This window comes from Fringilla coelebs (assembly GCF_963513975.1).
Source record: "Fringilla coelebs genome assembly, chromosome: 16".
In the NCBI taxonomy this organism is placed as follows: domain Eukaryota; kingdom Metazoa; phylum Chordata; class Aves; order Passeriformes; family Fringillidae; genus Fringilla; species Fringilla coelebs.
In genome coordinates, this window is record NC_140042.1 from 4,587,782 (window position 1) to 4,606,270 (window position 18,489).

General features: G+C 42.5%; 1 protein-coding gene across 3 annotated transcripts in view; it reads left to right on the forward strand.

Annotated features, from left to right (window-relative positions):
* Window positions 1-18,489, forward strand: part of MAD1L1 (mitotic arrest deficient 1 like 1) — a 345,841-nt gene that overhangs the window by 87,819 nt on the left and 239,533 nt on the right. For all 3 annotated transcript variants that reach the window (XM_084216166.1, XM_084216165.1, XM_084216167.1), the window contains exon 11: window positions 13,027-13,171. In XM_084216166.1, coding sequence (XP_084072292.1) covers window positions 13,027-13,171 — 145 coding nt within the window. The remainder of the gene's footprint in view (window positions 1-13,026; window positions 13,172-18,489) is intronic.

Below are 18,489 nucleotides of genomic sequence, written 5' to 3' on the forward strand. Positions count from 1 at the left end.
ATGTTAGGAAGTCTTTTTATGCACAAGAGTCAGAGCCCCAAAAGCAGCATTCTGTGTGTGAGAGCAACAGTTGGAGGATAAACATTGTTAAATTGACTGTTAAAAGAAGTGATTGTGCAGTAACTTTGAGAATGGGAGTCTCTCTAATGGATTGCAGAAGTAAACAGGTTTCTCCAAGACCTCCTGTGATTATACACACAGGAAAAGCCCCATCAGAGAAATCAGACAGCATTTAAAAATATGGAAAAAATTAATTCTTGCAACTCTTGCAATGCTACAGAGGATAAAATAGAACAGATATTATCTAATATGCATTGATAAGTACTGTGTTCTTGTCTGTGTCTCTCTCTCTCTGTGTAAATGTATATATATATATTTATACACTGCACATATAACTGTATATATATATTTCAGGTGCAGGAAGTTTCTAAATCACTGCCAGCAGGGAGATGCCAAGCTCTTATCTGAGAGTTTCCAGTCAATATCCCACTGAGGCCATGGCTCCCTGTCATGCCTCCGGTTGCACTGGAGAGCAAAACACCCCTCTCCCTCTCCCCCTGCCAAAGTGCCTGATATTAAACCTTAGGAATAATGACAAAAATGATTCATTATTAATAAGTTAACCCAGACTATATAAGGCTTGACTTCTTCTGTCTGCCTTGCTGAGTTTGATGTGTATTTCCCTTCCAGAGAAAAAGAAAATCCTGCACAGAATAGCCATGGGGTTCTCTTTATGAGATGTCTGCTTGTGCTTAAGTGGGCTGATGGTAGATTGGAAGCATTTCATTGCTGCTGATGGCAAAGTGATACTTCATACTTCACTGGAGATTTCTGAACTCCATCAGTCCTTTACTGCTTGCAGTCATCATGGCTTAGCAGTTGAAGATCAAGGCTGGAAATAAAATATAAAAAAAAAGGAGGAGGCAGAATTTCAACCCTGCCTATGAAGAGCTTCTCTGCCTGGCAGTGAAAAGTTTGCTCACCTTCTGCATTAATATTTTGCTGTTACCAAAATGGCTACATCTGCCTTACAGAGTGAGAAACAGGTGAATACTCTTACAGTATCTGGATAAAGCAACTATCATTTGCATATCTTAGTTTAATGGGTTGGTATCATGCTTGTCAGCAGGGCACTTTGTATCTTCAAATACCAGTAAATGTTGTTATTTGCACACAGGCAAACTAAACTTCTCTGTCCCCAGTGTATTCCCATCTCTGTTAACGTCTCAGATATTTGCTTTGTGAATTTCCTTTATCAAAACTCCCAGGTTGTCCTCTGCTGCCACAAAATCCTTCAATTGCCTTTCTTTGGACATCTGGTGGTATTAATTGTGTGGTGAACCTCAGACAAGAATATTCTGCCCAGTTACATGTCTGGCTACTGGTGTGGCAGCAAGTATTATTAGTAGTTATTGTTGGGTATTGATTTGCACTTCCCAGCTGCCTCTCATTGAAGACCATTAATGAGCCACGTAGTGATTGGTTTCTTTTTCAGCAGCTTCAGTAGAGATGGATGTAAGCAAGCTCACACCACTAGGGAGATGTCCCAAAACAGCAGTCCTGGAATCTTGCTGTGTGCCAATGGCAGCAGGACTCTGTGGCTGCTGGTGGGGTTTAGGTGCAGGCTGGTGGCTCTGTTTAATTTTGGTTGTTCCTGCTCTGCTTCCTTGTGCTGGAGGTTCGGGTGTCTCCAGGGTGTGAATGTTGGTGTAGTCTCTGTCCTGGGCATGTAAAAGGCCATGGATTTATGGTTGTATGAGGCTCTTTCCCTCTTGTTGTAGACAAGCTGGGTCACCAGGTCCCACATCCTCCAGCTCAGTGGATCCTGTGGCTGATGGAACATGGTGTTGTTCTTGCCTCTGGTGAGAGAGGGGAGTTTGTATAGGAGATTTGCTCAGTACCTTGCTGTGCTGTGTAAGCAAAGAATCCTTCTATCAATTCATACAAGAACTAACCCTGCCTTTTTAAAGGTCATTTCTGTCTCAGTCAGCTCTTAAAGTTCAAGAGGAAATAAACTGCTTAGAGTTGGCATTTTTCAAGTCAAGTGTCAACTTTTCAAGCCCCCGAGCCAGTGAATGCAGAGGAAGGAGAGATTAATAAGTGAGCTGCTTGCTTGATACAGTGATTGTGCAGAAACATTCCCTTTTTTCTTTTCTCTTTATGGGGCTTTGGAATGAACATCATTGAAATATCTTACTTTCTCCTTTTCACTTTGCAATGCAAAAGTACCCAGAGCTCTTTAGAAGTGCTTCTTTTCCCATTAGTCCGGTGACAGCGAGTGGAGAGTTTGTCAGCTCCTCTGAAGTAGGACACAAGGAACATTTTATAACATTGCCAATACCTAAAACCTCCTTTAACCAGAGATTCTTATTATCCAGTAGGAACAAAACTCTCAGAAAGCAGCTGAAGGCTGAAGTCTCCAAGCAGGTGCCTGCCCTTAACAGCATTGATGCCTTTTCCCATGCAGGGGATGGTGGGTCGATAAGGAAATGGCCAGGAGGAATGGGCTGCATTAATCAGCTACAATGGAGGCAGCAGGGGAGATGATGAGGGGAGACAGGTGGCAATCGAAGGATGTGTTGAGCAGAGCCCATCAATTGGCTGCCACAGTGCCTCTGTTGAGTGGGGGGGACCAGCTCTCACTGTGCTGATGGGCAGCTCCAGAGAGAGTGAGCTGTGTCTCCCAGTTACTGCCTTGGGGCTTTACTTTTGGTCTTGACAACTTTGTCTTGTCAATTTGTTTTGCTGGCCCACCTAAACTCCCATTGAAGGTTTTCTTCTTTCCTTCCTAAAGGACTTTGCAGAAATAAACACATTAGTGGCATTGTCTTGTTGTGCTTTGCTTTAAATAAAGTGTTGTGGTAAGAACAATTTTTGAAAGTGACAGATAAATCAGCCTTGCATAATTACCCTGGAAGTGTCAAGCCAGGCTGCATGGGGTTCTGACAGCCTGGTCCAGTGGAAAGTGTCCCTGCTGACAGCAGGAAGGTTGGAATGACATGACCTTTATGGTCCCTTCCAGTCCAAACATCCACTGCTTCCATGGTATTCCAGACCATGTGATGCCATGCTCTGTTGGGGTTAAACCAAGACAGTGATGAATTGAGGTGCCTCAGTGCTGAGGGCAGAAACTTCTCCCTGCACCTGTTGAATCCATGCTGGATTATCATCCTGCCCCTCCAACATGGACCTGGTTGATGTAGGATTTGTGGTGTCAACTGGCTGATACCAATTATATTGAACAGAGCATTTCTTTTATGAGTGATGCAAAGACAAAATTACTTGCTGTCTCTTTAAATTAATTTCCTTGTCACAACTTCACCACAAAATGAGGGATCTGATTTGTCTGTGAATGTAGTGACTTTGAAACCTGCAACTGCTGTATAAAGGCCATTTACATGTCCACCTAACTGTTTTCTCTATAAGCATTCATGGCAAAAAGATTGCTTTGAATGTAGTATTGTTTTATTAAACACTTAAAAATATTGATGCGAAAGAATTGATGTGACAGGGCTATAAATGCAGTTGTTCTGGCAGTTCTCCTTCCATGGTGACAGCTTTATTTCCCTTGCCTTGTATTGGTTTATGGGTTCTTTGACCTAATTTGGGGGATTAAAATTAGAGGAAGATAGGTCTCTGTGCCCTGCATGTAAATCCTAATAATGTCAACAGTCCAGTGGAAATTGAAATAGTGCTCTGGATTTCTAAGTGAAACAGGGAAAACAAAAATCCTCAGGATGTTTTAGGAATGGGATTAGCAGGGCTTCATTGTAAGTCTGATTTGGGCATATTCTTTTCATGGGGGAAGAATTACAGCTTGGAAATGGGGTGTGAGGAAGCCTTTTGCCTCTGCCCAGCTGCCCAGACACAGCAGCTCTGCATATTCCCTGGGTTTGCAAAGAGAGGGGCTGCACAGCCACTGCAGGAGGAGTGGCAGATATTCCTGGTGTGACAGTGGAGCTTGGAAAGATCCCAGTTTCTTTAGTCTCATTATGTGACACCAGATGGCTGGAGATCAGCTCTGCTCTTCTTTGTGGGTCTGCCTGTGCTTATGTACATGCCCAAAATGGATGTGTGTGAGAATGTAAAATAATATAGCTGGGATGAAGCATACTCCACAGTGGATGTTTTTGGAGGAGCTTCAGCTAACTCTGCTGTTTTGCCTCATTCTTAGAGAAATGATTTTGCTTTTGTGTTGGTTTTTCTGTTTTGTTTTTTTGTTTGTTTTTTTTTTTTTTTTTTAATATTTTAAGTACTATTTTCCCCATGAGGAAAATAGATACTTGAAAGGCAAGATCAGGGTTGCAAGGTGAAGCTCTCAGGGGGTGGGAAATCCCAAATTCAAGTCACTTGGCACCTCCTTAGTCTAGTTTTCTATAGCATGCAACATTCTTGTTTCACTTGGCAGAGATGGTGGATTATGTTGACTTAATGAGCAACTATTAATGCTTTTCTACAGAGAAATTTAATAATTTATTAGTTACTTCTTATGCTAGTTCTGTTAGACCAGATGTAAACCGAGGAGAAAGTGTAGCCTTATTTTTGGAGATGCCAATATGGAATATTTAGAACATGTTCTTTCAAAACACCCAAGGCTTCATAGGGCCTGATTTCAGCAGCAGTGTCAGTGCCCAACACTGGGGCTCAGCACCAGGGGCTGCCCAGTGGCTGAGCACCAAGGACTGCTTTGGAAAGGTCATGGTATCACCAGGAGCTCTGGCAGAGGCAAGAATTGGAACCAGATTTTTTGGGAGCCTTTCAGTTGCCAAAATCTGAGACCATTCTCTTCAAGCAATTTCTGTGCTTCATTAATCTTCCAAATTCTGCAGCAAATGAGGCAGAGATCCTGCAGAAAACAGATGCAGTTAGCAGTGAATCCTGATTTGTTGTTGGAGCATGGTAGAAAAGATCCTACACTACCATGAGGTGTTGTTTGTGCCCAAAAACTTCAAAAATCCATGGTTACAGGTCAGGTTATTTGGTCATGGAAATTTTAAGATCTTTGCTGACTTAAAATGCATCCATATTGAGGATTTAAGGGTTAGCAGGTCTGTCACAATGCTGTGCTTAATATGGCTTGGATCCTGGTAGACTGCTTTGACACGAGCTGAGTCAAAGCAGGTGGGAGGCAGATATGAGATGGAGTTAAATTGGTGCTTGTGGGAAAGGAAAGCCAAGAGCAGCAGTCTGGCAGAGTGCTTGTCACAGATAGCTGAGTGACTTTGCAGTCATTCCTTTGCTTTTATCTGTACCACTGTCCCATGGGTAAATGCTGGGGGGTAGCACTTAATTGTTTGGGTTTATTTGTTGTCAACAAGTAACACTATGAATTCTCTTCTGAGTCCCTAGTGAAAACTGAGACAAGTTTTCATCACATAACCTGGAGGGGTTTTCACTGACAAAAACCTGATGCTGAAATGCTGAGCTGTAGCTTTGGATTTTACTCAGAGTTATGGTGAGGGTCCATCACTGAATTGTTCTGCAAAAAAATACCTTAGACAATTGTGTTTCTGTAAATTTGTTCAGCTAGTCTTAGGTTCAGATATTAAAAAAAAAAAGGGACTGAGCAGTAATATACAATCCTCATTTCAATCCTCATTTCACTGTGGAGTACTGTAATGCACATTGGAAATGAGGTCTCATTGGAAAAGGTAATTTGAAAAAGATCCACAGAACCTTCACAAAGCCGTAATGAGTCACCAGTCTGGGAGGACTCACTTGCTATATTACAGTGGAGGGTTTAATGTTTTGTTTTTCTCATCTAAACACTTTGACCCTTCTTATTTTATTAAGATAAGCCATTATCTAGCTGTCAAGAGCCTAGAATTTCTGCAGATTTGTTTGCTGACAAGTTGGTTCAGCACGACCATTCTCCTACTCATTTCTTTCACCACTTCAAGCAAATTTTCCTTTTTTTCCACTCCTCTTTATCAGTTCTTTATTCTTTACAGCTCCTCAGCTCTCATGCTATTCCCAGATGGTTTTTCCACTTTCTCAGTAAGCATTGGTTGGAATGTATAACAGAAATTGGAAATATTCTTAGTCACTTGTGTTGTTCATGCTACCAGTTGCTGTGCTGGAGAGTTGTCCCAGTGACATCACAGCTTACTGGGAGAGACAAGAGTTATTATGTGCACTTTATAAAGCAAATAATATTGGATTGGGTTGAGAAAACTGTGCAGTGCCTTCACTTGTGACTGTGCAACAAAACAAAATCCTTGGCATTTGTATTTGGGGCTGAGTGGTGGGGAAGGACAGAGGTAGGGACTTAATCCCTGTAGTGAAGGAGCAGGAGGAAATACTAATACAAAAAAGAGTGAAAAGTTTTGACTTTCTTAATCATATTTAGGCACAGCCATGAGTTCCTCCAGCCCACAAGTGTGATTGTAGTTTGGTAACTGATGGGGCCAACTGCATTATTCATTCTGGTTCAGACTGAAATGAAATCATCGAGGGCAATTTTCTGTGTCACACTTCAAGGTCAGATGAGAGTATTTATTATTCCTTCTCTGTTTATCTGTGAATGCAAATTGAATTTAGTGATTCAAATTGATGAAATGTTAGAAATACAAAACTCATCAGAGTCGACATGAAGAGAAATTACTGTGTAGAGCTGGCCAGTGACTTCACCAGCCCATGTACAGGCCTCTGTTTAGATTAGTAATTATTTCAGTCTTTGGGTTTTCTCATTCAGAGTTTTGTTCCAGTTGTTGTCATTTTTGTTTTCAAAGAAAAAAGTGTAATAACACTTTGAAGCATTTAGAATTTGAATTAGATGATGTAAATTAAGCCAGCTGCAGAGAGGGTGCTTGCATCCTGGCTGGAGAAAAGGTTTCCTTTCAAAATTCTTCCTTGGATTTTTCTTTGAGGGCTTTGTTTGTTTGTTTTCCTCTCTCCTATGACAGTTCTGTTTTTCCAGTGTTTTACTCCCTTGTGCTGGATGCTCAAATCTGGGTAAGGGAAGGGAGTAGACATTGGCATCTTCTGGTGCTGAAGCTCCACAAACTCCCTTACTGACAGCATCATCCACAGGCTGACCTTCCTCACTAGCCAGGGTTGTTAGGAGAGCCAAAATCAGGAGCTGCAAAGTGGAGTAGATGAGCACAGCTCTTGGTGAAGCACTGGGAGTGGAGGTGCTCCTTTCCCAGCTCCCTGGGGTGGATTTTGAACAGTTCAGTGAACATCTTGGCTTGGTGTGGTGGGTCAGTCTGTGCTCAGAGGACATCTGTGGGCATTCTGTTCTCTGCACTGTAGGAAAGTGCACCTTCAATTTGTTCTTATCTCAGAATAGGAGTGGAAAATCCTTTTCAGTGAATGCCCTTTTAAAGCAGTCCATCCTCCATACTTGCCAAATGCCACATGCAACTGATGATGCAGGGAGAGATGAGACATGCTGTACTGGCTATATGCTGTGTTAATCATCCTAGAGGACTCTTGCTTTTAACTCCTGCTTTTTAATTACTTGCATTTTATTAAGAACATTTAGTATTTGCTTCTCTCCAAGCACTGCAGAGGGAATCTGTTTGCTCAGGGTGTAACTGATGTCTGACTTGTTGTGGATTCAGAACAAGAGCCATGAGCATCTGCACATACCAAAGGCCCTTAAAGATTTGTCTGCATAAGCTAATATTAATCACTTTGTTTATTCAGCTATCAGAAGAATTTCTCCTGCAGCCACTGAAGGCAGCAGCATTTTCAAGTGTAGTAAGTGCACAGCCAGCAGTGTGGGCTCAGTGGTTTTTAAATACCAGGAGAAGTTTTATTTGCCAAATAAATGCCTTTGGTAGAAGCTTTGGCCTTGTGAACAGGTTTGGAAGCTTAGGAAAAGGACATTTATGCCTGCAGTTATCTCCCCCTTGAAATATTTTTCTTTCCAGCATTCAGTGATGGATGTTGAAACTACTGATGTTTCCACATAAAGCCAAAACAAACCACAGACATTCCTCAGTTGTTAGGACACTGCTTTCATTCTCATCTTGATGGTGATGTGGAAGGCATGTTCAGGACTGTGGCAGTGATTCTCACCTCGAGTGGCTGATTCAGTGTCAGTTCAGGTGGAGCCACCCTGGGTTGTGCCTTTTGGGAATGTTCCTGGGCTCCTTTGGGTCAGCACAGCCCCATGTGTGTTAGCCTGCAGTGGAAGGAAGCTCAGGGTGCGTGATGTGGATTTGTTTCAGTGAATCTTAACTCTTGCCAGTCAATCATGGCCATTGTACTGGGGCAGAAAATGTAGGTTATTTCTTTTCTCTAACTGCTCACTTTGGTGGAACTGTGTTTCCAAGCCTGATAGTTACACTGTTGGTTAGGGAGTAAAGTTAAAGAGTGTCTCACAGATAAAACATTGTCAGTGTACCAATAAAGCTCCAAATGTCTGTCTGCTTCTTACCCATTTCATCTGGCTGCACTAGCAAAATAATTCTCTTTATGTTGTTCCCTCATTATAAATTCAGTGTGATTTGAATCTTCCTTGTGTGTCTAGCAGCAAGGTGATGTATGATCTGTTTACTTTTGAATGATTTGTGATTTATGGAAGCCTGGTGCTGGTGAGTTACACAAAAGATCTTTGAGAAAATACAAGGTGTGAAAATACAAGAGAAAGTTTGCAGATGTTTGCTGAGGACTTGGGAGAAATAAATAGCAAGAAGAAAGAGTGTTTTCCCACCAACTCTCTGTAGACCATTTCATGTAGTATTTTGTGTAGCAGTATTTCATAGGGCTCTCTGTGAGGCACACTTAAAGCTTTAAATAAAATATAGCCCCTGTGATAACTCCTACTAAAGATGTTCATATTTTGTATCATTTCTCTTTCTGAATATAGTGAGCAAATAGAACACACAGACCTGTTGGCCCCCACAGTCCAGGAGCAGGGCAGGATTTGAGGGCAGGAGAGAGTGCTACTGCTTCCATATAGCCACAGTTCTGTCTTTGAAGAAGAAAGGAAGCAGAAAGAGATGCCAATCTTATCGTAGTAAAAAGTTAGCACCCAAACCTCTGAATTTTGAGCTGAAATATTAGTAGCACTTAAGTTTTCTCCTTCTTCTTGATGTTGGTTTTTCTGCCTTAAATGTTAAACTAGTTCAGGCAGCTCCATCTGTAGCTGTGCTCTCAGAGCTACAGTCAGTCTTTTCAGCAGCATTTTGTAATGGATTGGTTTTTTCCCTTTTTAACATCAGATGAATATTTTTCTGTTTTGCCAAGCATCACCTTTTCTTTCCCGTGTTCTGTCCCTATTTAAGTCAAACTGTTTTCATCTTCTCCCTTCTGTTTTTCCTTTTTAATTCCCATCCTGGATGGTGCTGAGGCAGGGTAGGCAGAGGCTGAGGGGGGAATTGTCTCGGTCAGAAATTGGAGGTTGGAAGAATCCTTGAGGGAGAGCACAAGCAGGGATGTCCTGCTGCTCTCCACTGGAAAATAAAAGACATGCTGGAGTTACTCTGATTTTGCTATACCTTTGTGTTTGTTCAGAAAACCTGTGGGGGAGGAACTGGAATGAAAATAAGATTTTTGTTCAGCCCCGTGTTTATCAGTTTCCAGTCCAGTTTGTGTGCGTACGTGTGGATTCATTGAGATGCCTGCGAGTTGTCAGCTTTCAGAGACGGGTGTTCCTTCATCCAAATGTCTTGCTACAGAACAATTTCCCCTGCTCCTTTTTGCCTCATTAGCTTCTGCATTAACCCTTTTTTGTGCGCTCTGACACGAGGATGTCGATGGCTGTTTCTCTTTTCGGCTCCGCGTGTGCGCCGGCACTGTCGCCGTGTTCTCCCCCTGTGCTCCCTCCCTGCTCTTCCCATCACACTCTGCTTTTCTCTTTGATGTGCTCTCCCTCCTGACAGCTGGCCCTGCCAGGTACACGTGTCTCATCTTCAGCTGAGCTACAACATGACCCAGACAGTGTTCCTCTTCTAATTGTCGCTGTGGACCCCTTGTTTTCCTCCCAGCTTCGTACCCAGACTGCTTCTGGCATCCTATTTGCTTTCCCTGTTTTTTAGTTTTTTTTAGTAACTCTGAGGTGGTAACTTGGCTACTGAAAGGATGGAATGATTAAAATAATGTTTTATGGATCACTGGGGGTGGGGGGGAGCTGTCGGCTGCTTTTGTCATTTTTGAAGGAGATTATTAAAATGTATCTTATAGCTTGAGTATTCACTGTGTGCCCTCATTGTTCTCAGTCTTTCAAAGAATATTCTGGAAAATGAAGTTTTATCATTAAGATTGCATTAAAGTGGATTACAGAAGGGAAGAGCAAAAAATGAAGAGTCTCAAACAGCTCAGAACAGAAATATGTCGGCATCTCATTCACTGGAATGTGGAACAAGGAACATTAATAGGCTGATAAACAGAAATGACTTTTTCTCTTTAAGGCTTAAAAGGTTTACTTTGAACTTGCAAAGATTTTTTAAAATGCCACTTCCCTAAGCTTATGTTGAATGGAGAACTTTGTGCCTCTTTTATTTTATTTTTTAATGCTCATATTGAGTGAGCAATTACTTCTGAAAAGCCATAGGTGTCATCAGGGTGGAAGAAGAGTGCACAAGTCTGGCTTTAAAGGCTTTTGCTTCTGAGCACCTACTTGCAAATCCTGTTTTGTGTCAATATAAAATAGCACTTTCCTTTTGGATTTTTCCTTATAGAAGCAGCTCATGCTGTAGTTGGTGCAGTTTCTGGAAGAATTATCAATCTGTCCAAAGAGAGGAAGAAAGGATCTCAGTAATGTACTTTGGCATGGTGTGGAGAGTTGTGAGGAAGTTGAATTTCATGCCTCCCATAGCAGGGAAACCTATGGTAACAGTCAGTTCAGGGAGTTTGTGGATTGTCCTCGCTTTCAGACACATCTCTGGCATTTGAATTTTAGGTACATTAACATCACATTTGTACTGAGGCTGAAATATAAACAGATGAAGGTGTTATTTCCATGCAATGGCTGAGGAAATTGCCCATTTGTCTCTCTTTGCTCAACTTCTCTCATGTTTTAAAAACAGTTGTTTTCCAACCTAGCTTGAAAGTTTTGTGTGTGGCTGAATGTCTGTACTCTCCATGAGACATGAATCTCAAATATTTTTCATTCTTTTGGGAAGGAAACCTAGCACATATCTCATTTTTCTTGGTGAATGTCAAATCAATCATCATTTGTTGGTCCACTCAACATTTATAGAAATAAGTCACAATACTGGGAGATTAAGAAAAAAGATTGCTCCGTTGCCTTATCAAAATGTTTTGCAATAATCAAATGTGAGATTTTTGCTGTTTCAGGGTAATTAATCTTATGTTTGCATTTTTTTCTTTTGTTCTGACTCTAATCAGGACAAAGGTTCTTTGATAAAGAAAAAGATATTTGCAGTAAGGTTTCTGTAGTGTGATTTTAATTGTTACAACACATGTATCACACTTAATGAGGATTTTGTACTTATATTTACCCTATGCATAACAAGGAATGTTGTTGAACAAACTGTAATAAATCCTAAGGCAGAAATTGACGTTACCAGGAATTAACCATCCTTTCTGCCCTATTTTGAGGGCAAGCTTGATAGGCTGCCCCACAGGCACGTTCCATCACCAGAGATGTTACACTTGGCACAGGTGCCCTTCTTAACTGATTAATTAAAACAGGTGCAAGGAAGTAGTGATGCCCTGGCAATGCAATTATCCAGTTTCAGATGCAGATGTGAAGCCCTCTTGATGAACTTTCCCACCTGAATACAGCAATGAAGAGACCTGTTCACAGTTCCCAATTATTAAACTGGTTTGTGAATGGTTCCAAATTGAACTGGAGCTTTAAGCTTCTAATTTAAGTTTCTAATTCATCCAGTGCTTTAAAACAAATACCTTTTTGAAAGAGAAGGATTTTGAGGTAGGGAGAGAGCTGCTTTGGAATTCTTGTGAATTCCTACATACATTTCCCAAAAAATACAATTTGGTGACCTGGCAGTGCAGGTTGTACTTGATTTATGCTAGAAATGTTATTTAGGTATTCCCTTTTGGATCTATCTAAACAGTACCTTAACAATAGTGCTATTTTATTTAAAGCACTTGTAATTATTTTCTTTCAAATATAATGATGAATAAGACCCCTTGGAAGGAATCATAAATTTTCCAGTGGTGTTTCTAGCATTAGAGAAACAAAGTTCTTCTGTTCCTGACTAAGCTGGAGACGTTGAGTTTGATCTTTCTTGCATGCTTGAGGGTTTTTGACTTGTGCGCAATACTTTTATTTCATGTCCTGCTCACTCATTAAATACTTAGTGCAGTCTTGGATAAACTCATCATATTTAAATCACAGGAGTGATTCCACTTTTATTTTGTTATTGATCAAATGCTTTGCCAGCAGCTGGTGTGTGATGAGCTGCTGTATGTGAGCCTTGGAGCAGCTGCCCCTCAGTGTCCAGCAGCAGGCTGGGAGGCTGAAGGGCACACGTGGAGAGCTTCTCCAGGAGCCCACAGATCATTGTGCATCCCCACGGTGTGCTGCATGGGGAACTGAGAGGAAGAGGGCCAGGCTGTTCTGGTTTAATTGAGAATCATGTCCACATCTCAAAAGAAGTGCTAGTCACCTGCCCTCAGAAGACATTTCTCTTCCAACATAGGTGTGGCTGTAATTACTTGCTGAGTACTATCTGTCAGTCAAAGCAGATAATAGTAAACCTACTTTTTCTTCTCCTTTGTTAGAAAAAAATTAAAAGATCCAGTGGAGCCCAAGAGTGTGGGTTGTTTGCTGAAAACAAGACACGTTCTCAAAGGCAAAAGGATTGATGTTGAAACAGATGTGCAATTATTTAAATTCTTCCTACCTGTGAGGTTCCAGTAATTGTCTCGTGCTGCACAAGAAGGCTGTCCCTGGGGTTGTTCTTCTCTCACATCTTTTTCTGACAAGAGCTGATAATGAGGATGCAGCTGCCCAGTTTCCAGTGGTGCAGCCGTAAGATGAGAGTGACACAGTCACGGTCATGCTTCTCCTCTGAGCCTTTCCTGATGTCTCTGATGCCTGAGAGGCAGCACTCAGGAGTTACAGGTCTGTCTTATCTCTCCTAGTGCCCGGATGCTGGAGAAGGCCAGGCAGCAGCTGCAGGAGGAGATCCTGTGTGTTCAGAGCCAGCTCCTGGATGAGAAGAAGAAGCGGGAGCACCAGGAAGCGCTGGTCAGGCGGCTGCAGAAACGCGTGGTGCTCCTCACCAAGGTGAGCCTGGAAAAGCACATGTCCTTACTTCTTCCTGCCAGGTGCAGTCCTTCCTATTTCTTCTTTGTTCACCTCTATAACTGGTGCTACAAAACTGTTGTGGAGTTTTTGCACAACGGGTGCTGTGGGAGACATGAAACCTGTCTTTAGGGCTTCACTGGAATGGAAATACCAGTGCCTCCTAAAGCTGGGCTCGTGCTGTGCTGAGGATGTGTGACTTTGTCCGAGCCCTGGCATCCATGTGAGGGCAGAGAACTGAATCATGTTGCTGCTGGAGTGTTTTGAGCCGCTGAAGGGAATTTGTAATGGCTTTGGCTGCATTGCCTCCTTTCCTAAAGAGAACGAAGTGGCAGCACCTTGTCAACTGTTCCTGTGGAAAAACAATTTACAGGGAGTAAGAGATTTGCCTTCCTCTTACGCTGGAAGTCTGTTCAAATGTAATGGCAAGCACTAGACCAGTAAATTGAAAATACGTTTTAAGATTCTTTCTATAGAATATATCAAAGGGGTCTGCATCATCCTATATCAGGTGTGCTCTCATGATGAAATTCTATACAATAATTCTGAAGTCTGCAGAGCATTGAAAATTTTATATTAAATTCTGAGAGCTCGCTTTCCACAAAGGGAATAATAATTTGCTGTAGCCAGAATGAGAGTTACTTCACTTTCCAAGAATACTCCTTGCAAAACTTCCCCCATCTGAGCAATCTCTCTGGTGTTATAAAAGCCGCTCACGTAAATGAGCTTATGTGTGTGCAGAAGGTCAGACTCCAGTAGTCAGAGCTCATGAGAGGGAGCCAGGCACATCACCACGTGGGGAGGCAGGAGGGGAGAGAGCTGCTGTGGTGCCTGAGCTTTAGACTTTGATTTCCAGTGTCAACGAAAGCATTTTGATCGATTTTAATTGCGCTGCGCCCAATTTTGTGTAATTCCCGTGTCATTGTTGAGCCAAAGAAGCTGTGATGTATGGTGCAGTAAGCTGGGCTCTTGAAGCATGAAGCAGCCACTTTACAAGAGGATATTCCATCAGATCTTCTGACTGCAGAGTTTGATGCCATGGAGAGTCACAGAAGTGCAAAGAGGAAAATGACAGCAGTTCGTTCAGCCTCACATTGAGGCAGGCACTGCAGGCAGGGTGGATGGACCAAACTCTCTCCATGGAAACAGAAAAGGCATCTCCTCTCAGCCCTCCTCCTGCCCCAGCAGCAGGCAGCTCTCTGTAGTGTTCTGGTTTGGGACTGCCATGGCTGGATAAGACACAGGTGCATACTGAGCCCTACAAAAATCCTGGTTTTATAACCTTTTCAGCTGTCTAGAATTGTGCTGGACTGTTCTCAGCCCTGAAGGAAGTTTCTCAGATGGTTTCTAAAATATTCCCTTTGTTAACTTATTTCCAGTGCTCAGCAGAAACACTTTTTGTCATGGAACACAAAAATATCATTACTTTTCTTTAAGTACTGGGCAAAACCACAGCATTACTTTGTCATGTGATGGATTGTACCCTGAATTCTATGGAAAGACAAACCTTTGCTTTGTTTGCTGTGCTCCCCCTGAGGAGGACCATAGGAAAAGTTGGAAGTATTCTTCATCAGACAAATAAACTTGTGTTTTGACAGGAGAGGTTTTCAGTGTGCTCAGTCATTCCTCAACTGACCTGTTTTGAAGGAATAAAGACTTTGCTGTTCTCTGAAAATTTATATTCCATCCAGAGAATGCTAGGGTCCTTTGTGAAGGAGTACATGCATTATGGTACTTGGACAATCTATCCTCAGCACTGTTTCTCCTGCTGGTTGCTCTTCTCATGCAAAATCAGAAGAAAGAATTTCATTTAATTAAAAAAAGTATGATATTGTGATTTAAAATGAGATTGAGCAAATACATTTCCTGTCAAAAATAATTATTTTACATTGAAAGCATATCACCTAGAATGGTATTTAATCATCTAATTAGTGGCATCAGTACTGTGGTGTGCTTTTATGTAATTTGAGAATGGAAAAGATGAGTTCTCTCTATTCAATCTTTGTCTTGTTAAATAGGACTGTGAAAATCTAATTTGGGGGAGAGTATTATATATATGATTGAAATGCTATTGCTTTTGATAGTATGACTTCTGCATTTGTGCATCTTTGACCCTCTGCTAGGGCAGTGAATCAGTTCCTGTGTGCTGAGCAAACAAGGCCTGGAAGGCATCAGAGGTGTTCAACAGTGCAAGTTTAATGCTGTAACAGTTTTCCTTTCTTTGGGCACAGGTTGGAACCTGGAAGTCTCAGTGCCAGAATATGTTTTAAAATATTAATAGAAAACAGTAAGTTGTTTTTTGTTTTGGTAACAGCAGGACCAAATATTTCAGTAGGAAATGTACTTTCTTCAGGGGGTACTTGCTTTGCTAGTCTGACTCCTTCTCACTGCTTTGGCTACTGATTTTTTCCCCCCAAGACTGAAGCAATATTTTGTGGCTTTTACAGACTGCCAGTCTCACTTGTCAGTCGTGCTCAGTTGCTCCTTGACACAGTCTGTCTGTCTTGGTTGCCCTTGTATTTCCATTCCAGGGCATTTAACCTCTGTCCATTGCTTCCTTGCTTGCCTTATTTGCTTCTTTTGGGCTTTCTTGATCTTACTTGGGCCTTTCCAGTTGGTTTACTGCTTGGAAGTGACACAGTTGTCAGTGTGGGATACTTCAGTGCATCCCTACAAATCTCTGCTCCCTGGAACAGCCTTCTGCAGTCTCTGAGTGTTCCTGCAGTGGTCCAGCCCCATCAATTCCACTGCTGGGTGTGAGCTGGTGTAGGAGCTGCATCCTGATTATTCCTGCTCACAAACTGCTCTTCAGCACATGCTGGTTGATCATTTTGTCCCACATGCCCTTGGAAGTCAGGGCAGGACTGAAGGTTGCAGATTTACATGGATTCAATGAAACACAAGGCTGGATTAGGGCACCACCGAGGCTGTTGGCATTGATGGCTGGGAGGTTCCTCCTGGAGTGTCACTCCCTTCACTTAAGGTGATGAAACAGAAATTGATGTTTGAAGGGATGGATTCACTCTCTCTCTCTCTCTCTCTCAGAGATCTGCCTGGCTGGGTTTGCTGTCTGTCATGCTTTTTGCTTTCCCTTAGCTCAGAGTTTTGGGAAAATCTTTCATCTTTGCCTGAGTACCTGAGGTAGTTGTGCTACAGCAGTCCTGGGAGATACCTGAAATGCTGGGGAAACACCCAGTCCACCTCTGCCCTTTTGCCTGTTTGATTTACTGCTGCATTTGCTCTGAATGCCATGTTTACTCACACAGTTTTGTATTTGACTTTTGTGTTGTCCTTAAGCTTTTGAGTGTTTCTCTCAAAGAAAGACAACTCCTGGTCTTTGTTTATGAAGTGGACTCGTTATAAACAGTCAATTCTGCTACTGAATGGCTAAAATTGGAATCTCTTAGGAAATTTTAAATGACACAGAGGCCTCCCAAAATGAAAAAATCCTTTCTGAAAATCCTGATCTGAGTGTAAGCAGCTGATTGAGTCAGTATTTCATGGGCAGCCAGCTCTGGTTGTTTATTTCAGGAGGGCAGTTTCCAGAGGGCACGACTGGGCCTTGTGCAGCAGAAGAGAACAGCAATAAAAGCCCACTCAAAAGCTCCCAAGCCCTCTGATGTGGAGAGCCAAAGGTTGGCCATCATCTCCTCCTCTCCTCCAGTGATTTTACCTGGTTGTCATCAGCCCTTACTGTGTTTCTTACTTGGCTGCTGCCAGGGTCCAGACCTGGAGCCTCTTCCCCTGCCCATGTTCAGTTCAGTGACTCCTGAGAGCAGAGATTCCTTCTGTGCCCAGGAGGAACCTCCTGCAAGGAGCTCTGGAGTCCATAGGACCAGCCCATAACAGCACTGCAGGTTTCACCAGAGACAAAATGCCCTGCTTTTTGCAGCCAGGGTGGGATCCTTTGCAGGAAGCTCACAACTCAAAATGGGAAGCCCAATTTCAGTGACTTTTTGTAACTTATTCCAAATTGGTCTAATTTGTTCCTGAAACTGTGAGCTTTATGAGTGCACACTGCCATAATTGCAGCTCATCTAAGGCACAGCACAAGGACTGAACGAAGCTGCTTGTGTTGGATGTTGCTGTTTCACTGTGTTTATTTCCTGCCTGTGCACTTATCTGCCTTTGGGTACTCTGCTGCCCAGAGAAGAGACTGAAAAATTCCCTTTTGTTTCCTGGGCTCTCAACCAGATCATGTGATATGATAGGAAATCTGTTTCTATTGAGACATAATTTAGGCCATCACCATAAAAGTTGGAGATTAAACAAGTATTGATTAACCAACTCCAGCTGACTGCTGATACCACATGTTCCTGGAGATATCAGTCAGTGTGAAGTATTTTAGTGACTCCCAGAGCTGAGAATGGTAAAAATGCATCAGAAATGGGACTAGGTAATTAAACTGTTCATTAAGCATGGCAGATGCAGAGTTCATGACTTGATTTGCCATCTGCTTTGTTTTGTAATCAGTAAAAGATTTAAAATAATGCTGATGGCTTCTCTGTCATATTGGGTCCTGCATGATGTTTTTTCTGAGGAGGTAGATAGATGATTTTAAAGCACAAGGAAGGATCCTAAAGTTCTGGGTGTGCAGCAAAGAAGGTGAATTAACCCTTTTGCTGGGATATGTGAAAGATAAGTTGTAAATCCAGCAGTCAGTATTGCACTCAGCAGCACTAGGAACAGGCTCTTGGCAAAGCTCATCCTTGTGACAGACTTTTTGGGCATCACACCCTGAGCTGGGCTCTGCATCCAGGCAGCACAGCTGGCCTTGGGGCAGCTCTGAGCTGCTCCTCGGGGCTGTGAGCAGTATCCAAAGGATCCCATGCTTTCCCTGGCTGTTATCACTCTCCCTCCTTCCTTCCCTCAATCCATCTCATGATTCTGTGGATGGTATTTCAGCAGTGCATCCCCAGCTGTGCTGCTGTCCACACCTGGTTGTTAAGTGCTGTCAACCTGACCCTGGCCAAACCTTTCCCTCTGCTCACTGTCTCTCCCCTTTGTAGGTTTTTATAAACTCAGGGAAGTTACCTTCCTTTTTAGGACTGGCAAATAAATACATTTTAAGGGGATTCCATGTCTCCCTCTTCAGGGATTAAGGCAGGTTTTGTGAGTGCTTCCCTGGACCAGCCATCCTTGAGAAGAGGGAGACAAGACACTCTGTGTTTGGAGGAGACTCAGCAGCCTTTTAGATTGAGCACAGGTCTCTCTAATTTCAACTTGATTATATTAATCAGTTAAACAATTTCAGAGAAAAGCTGGTTGGTAGTTGGGGGTGGAGGAGGATAATAGCAGAA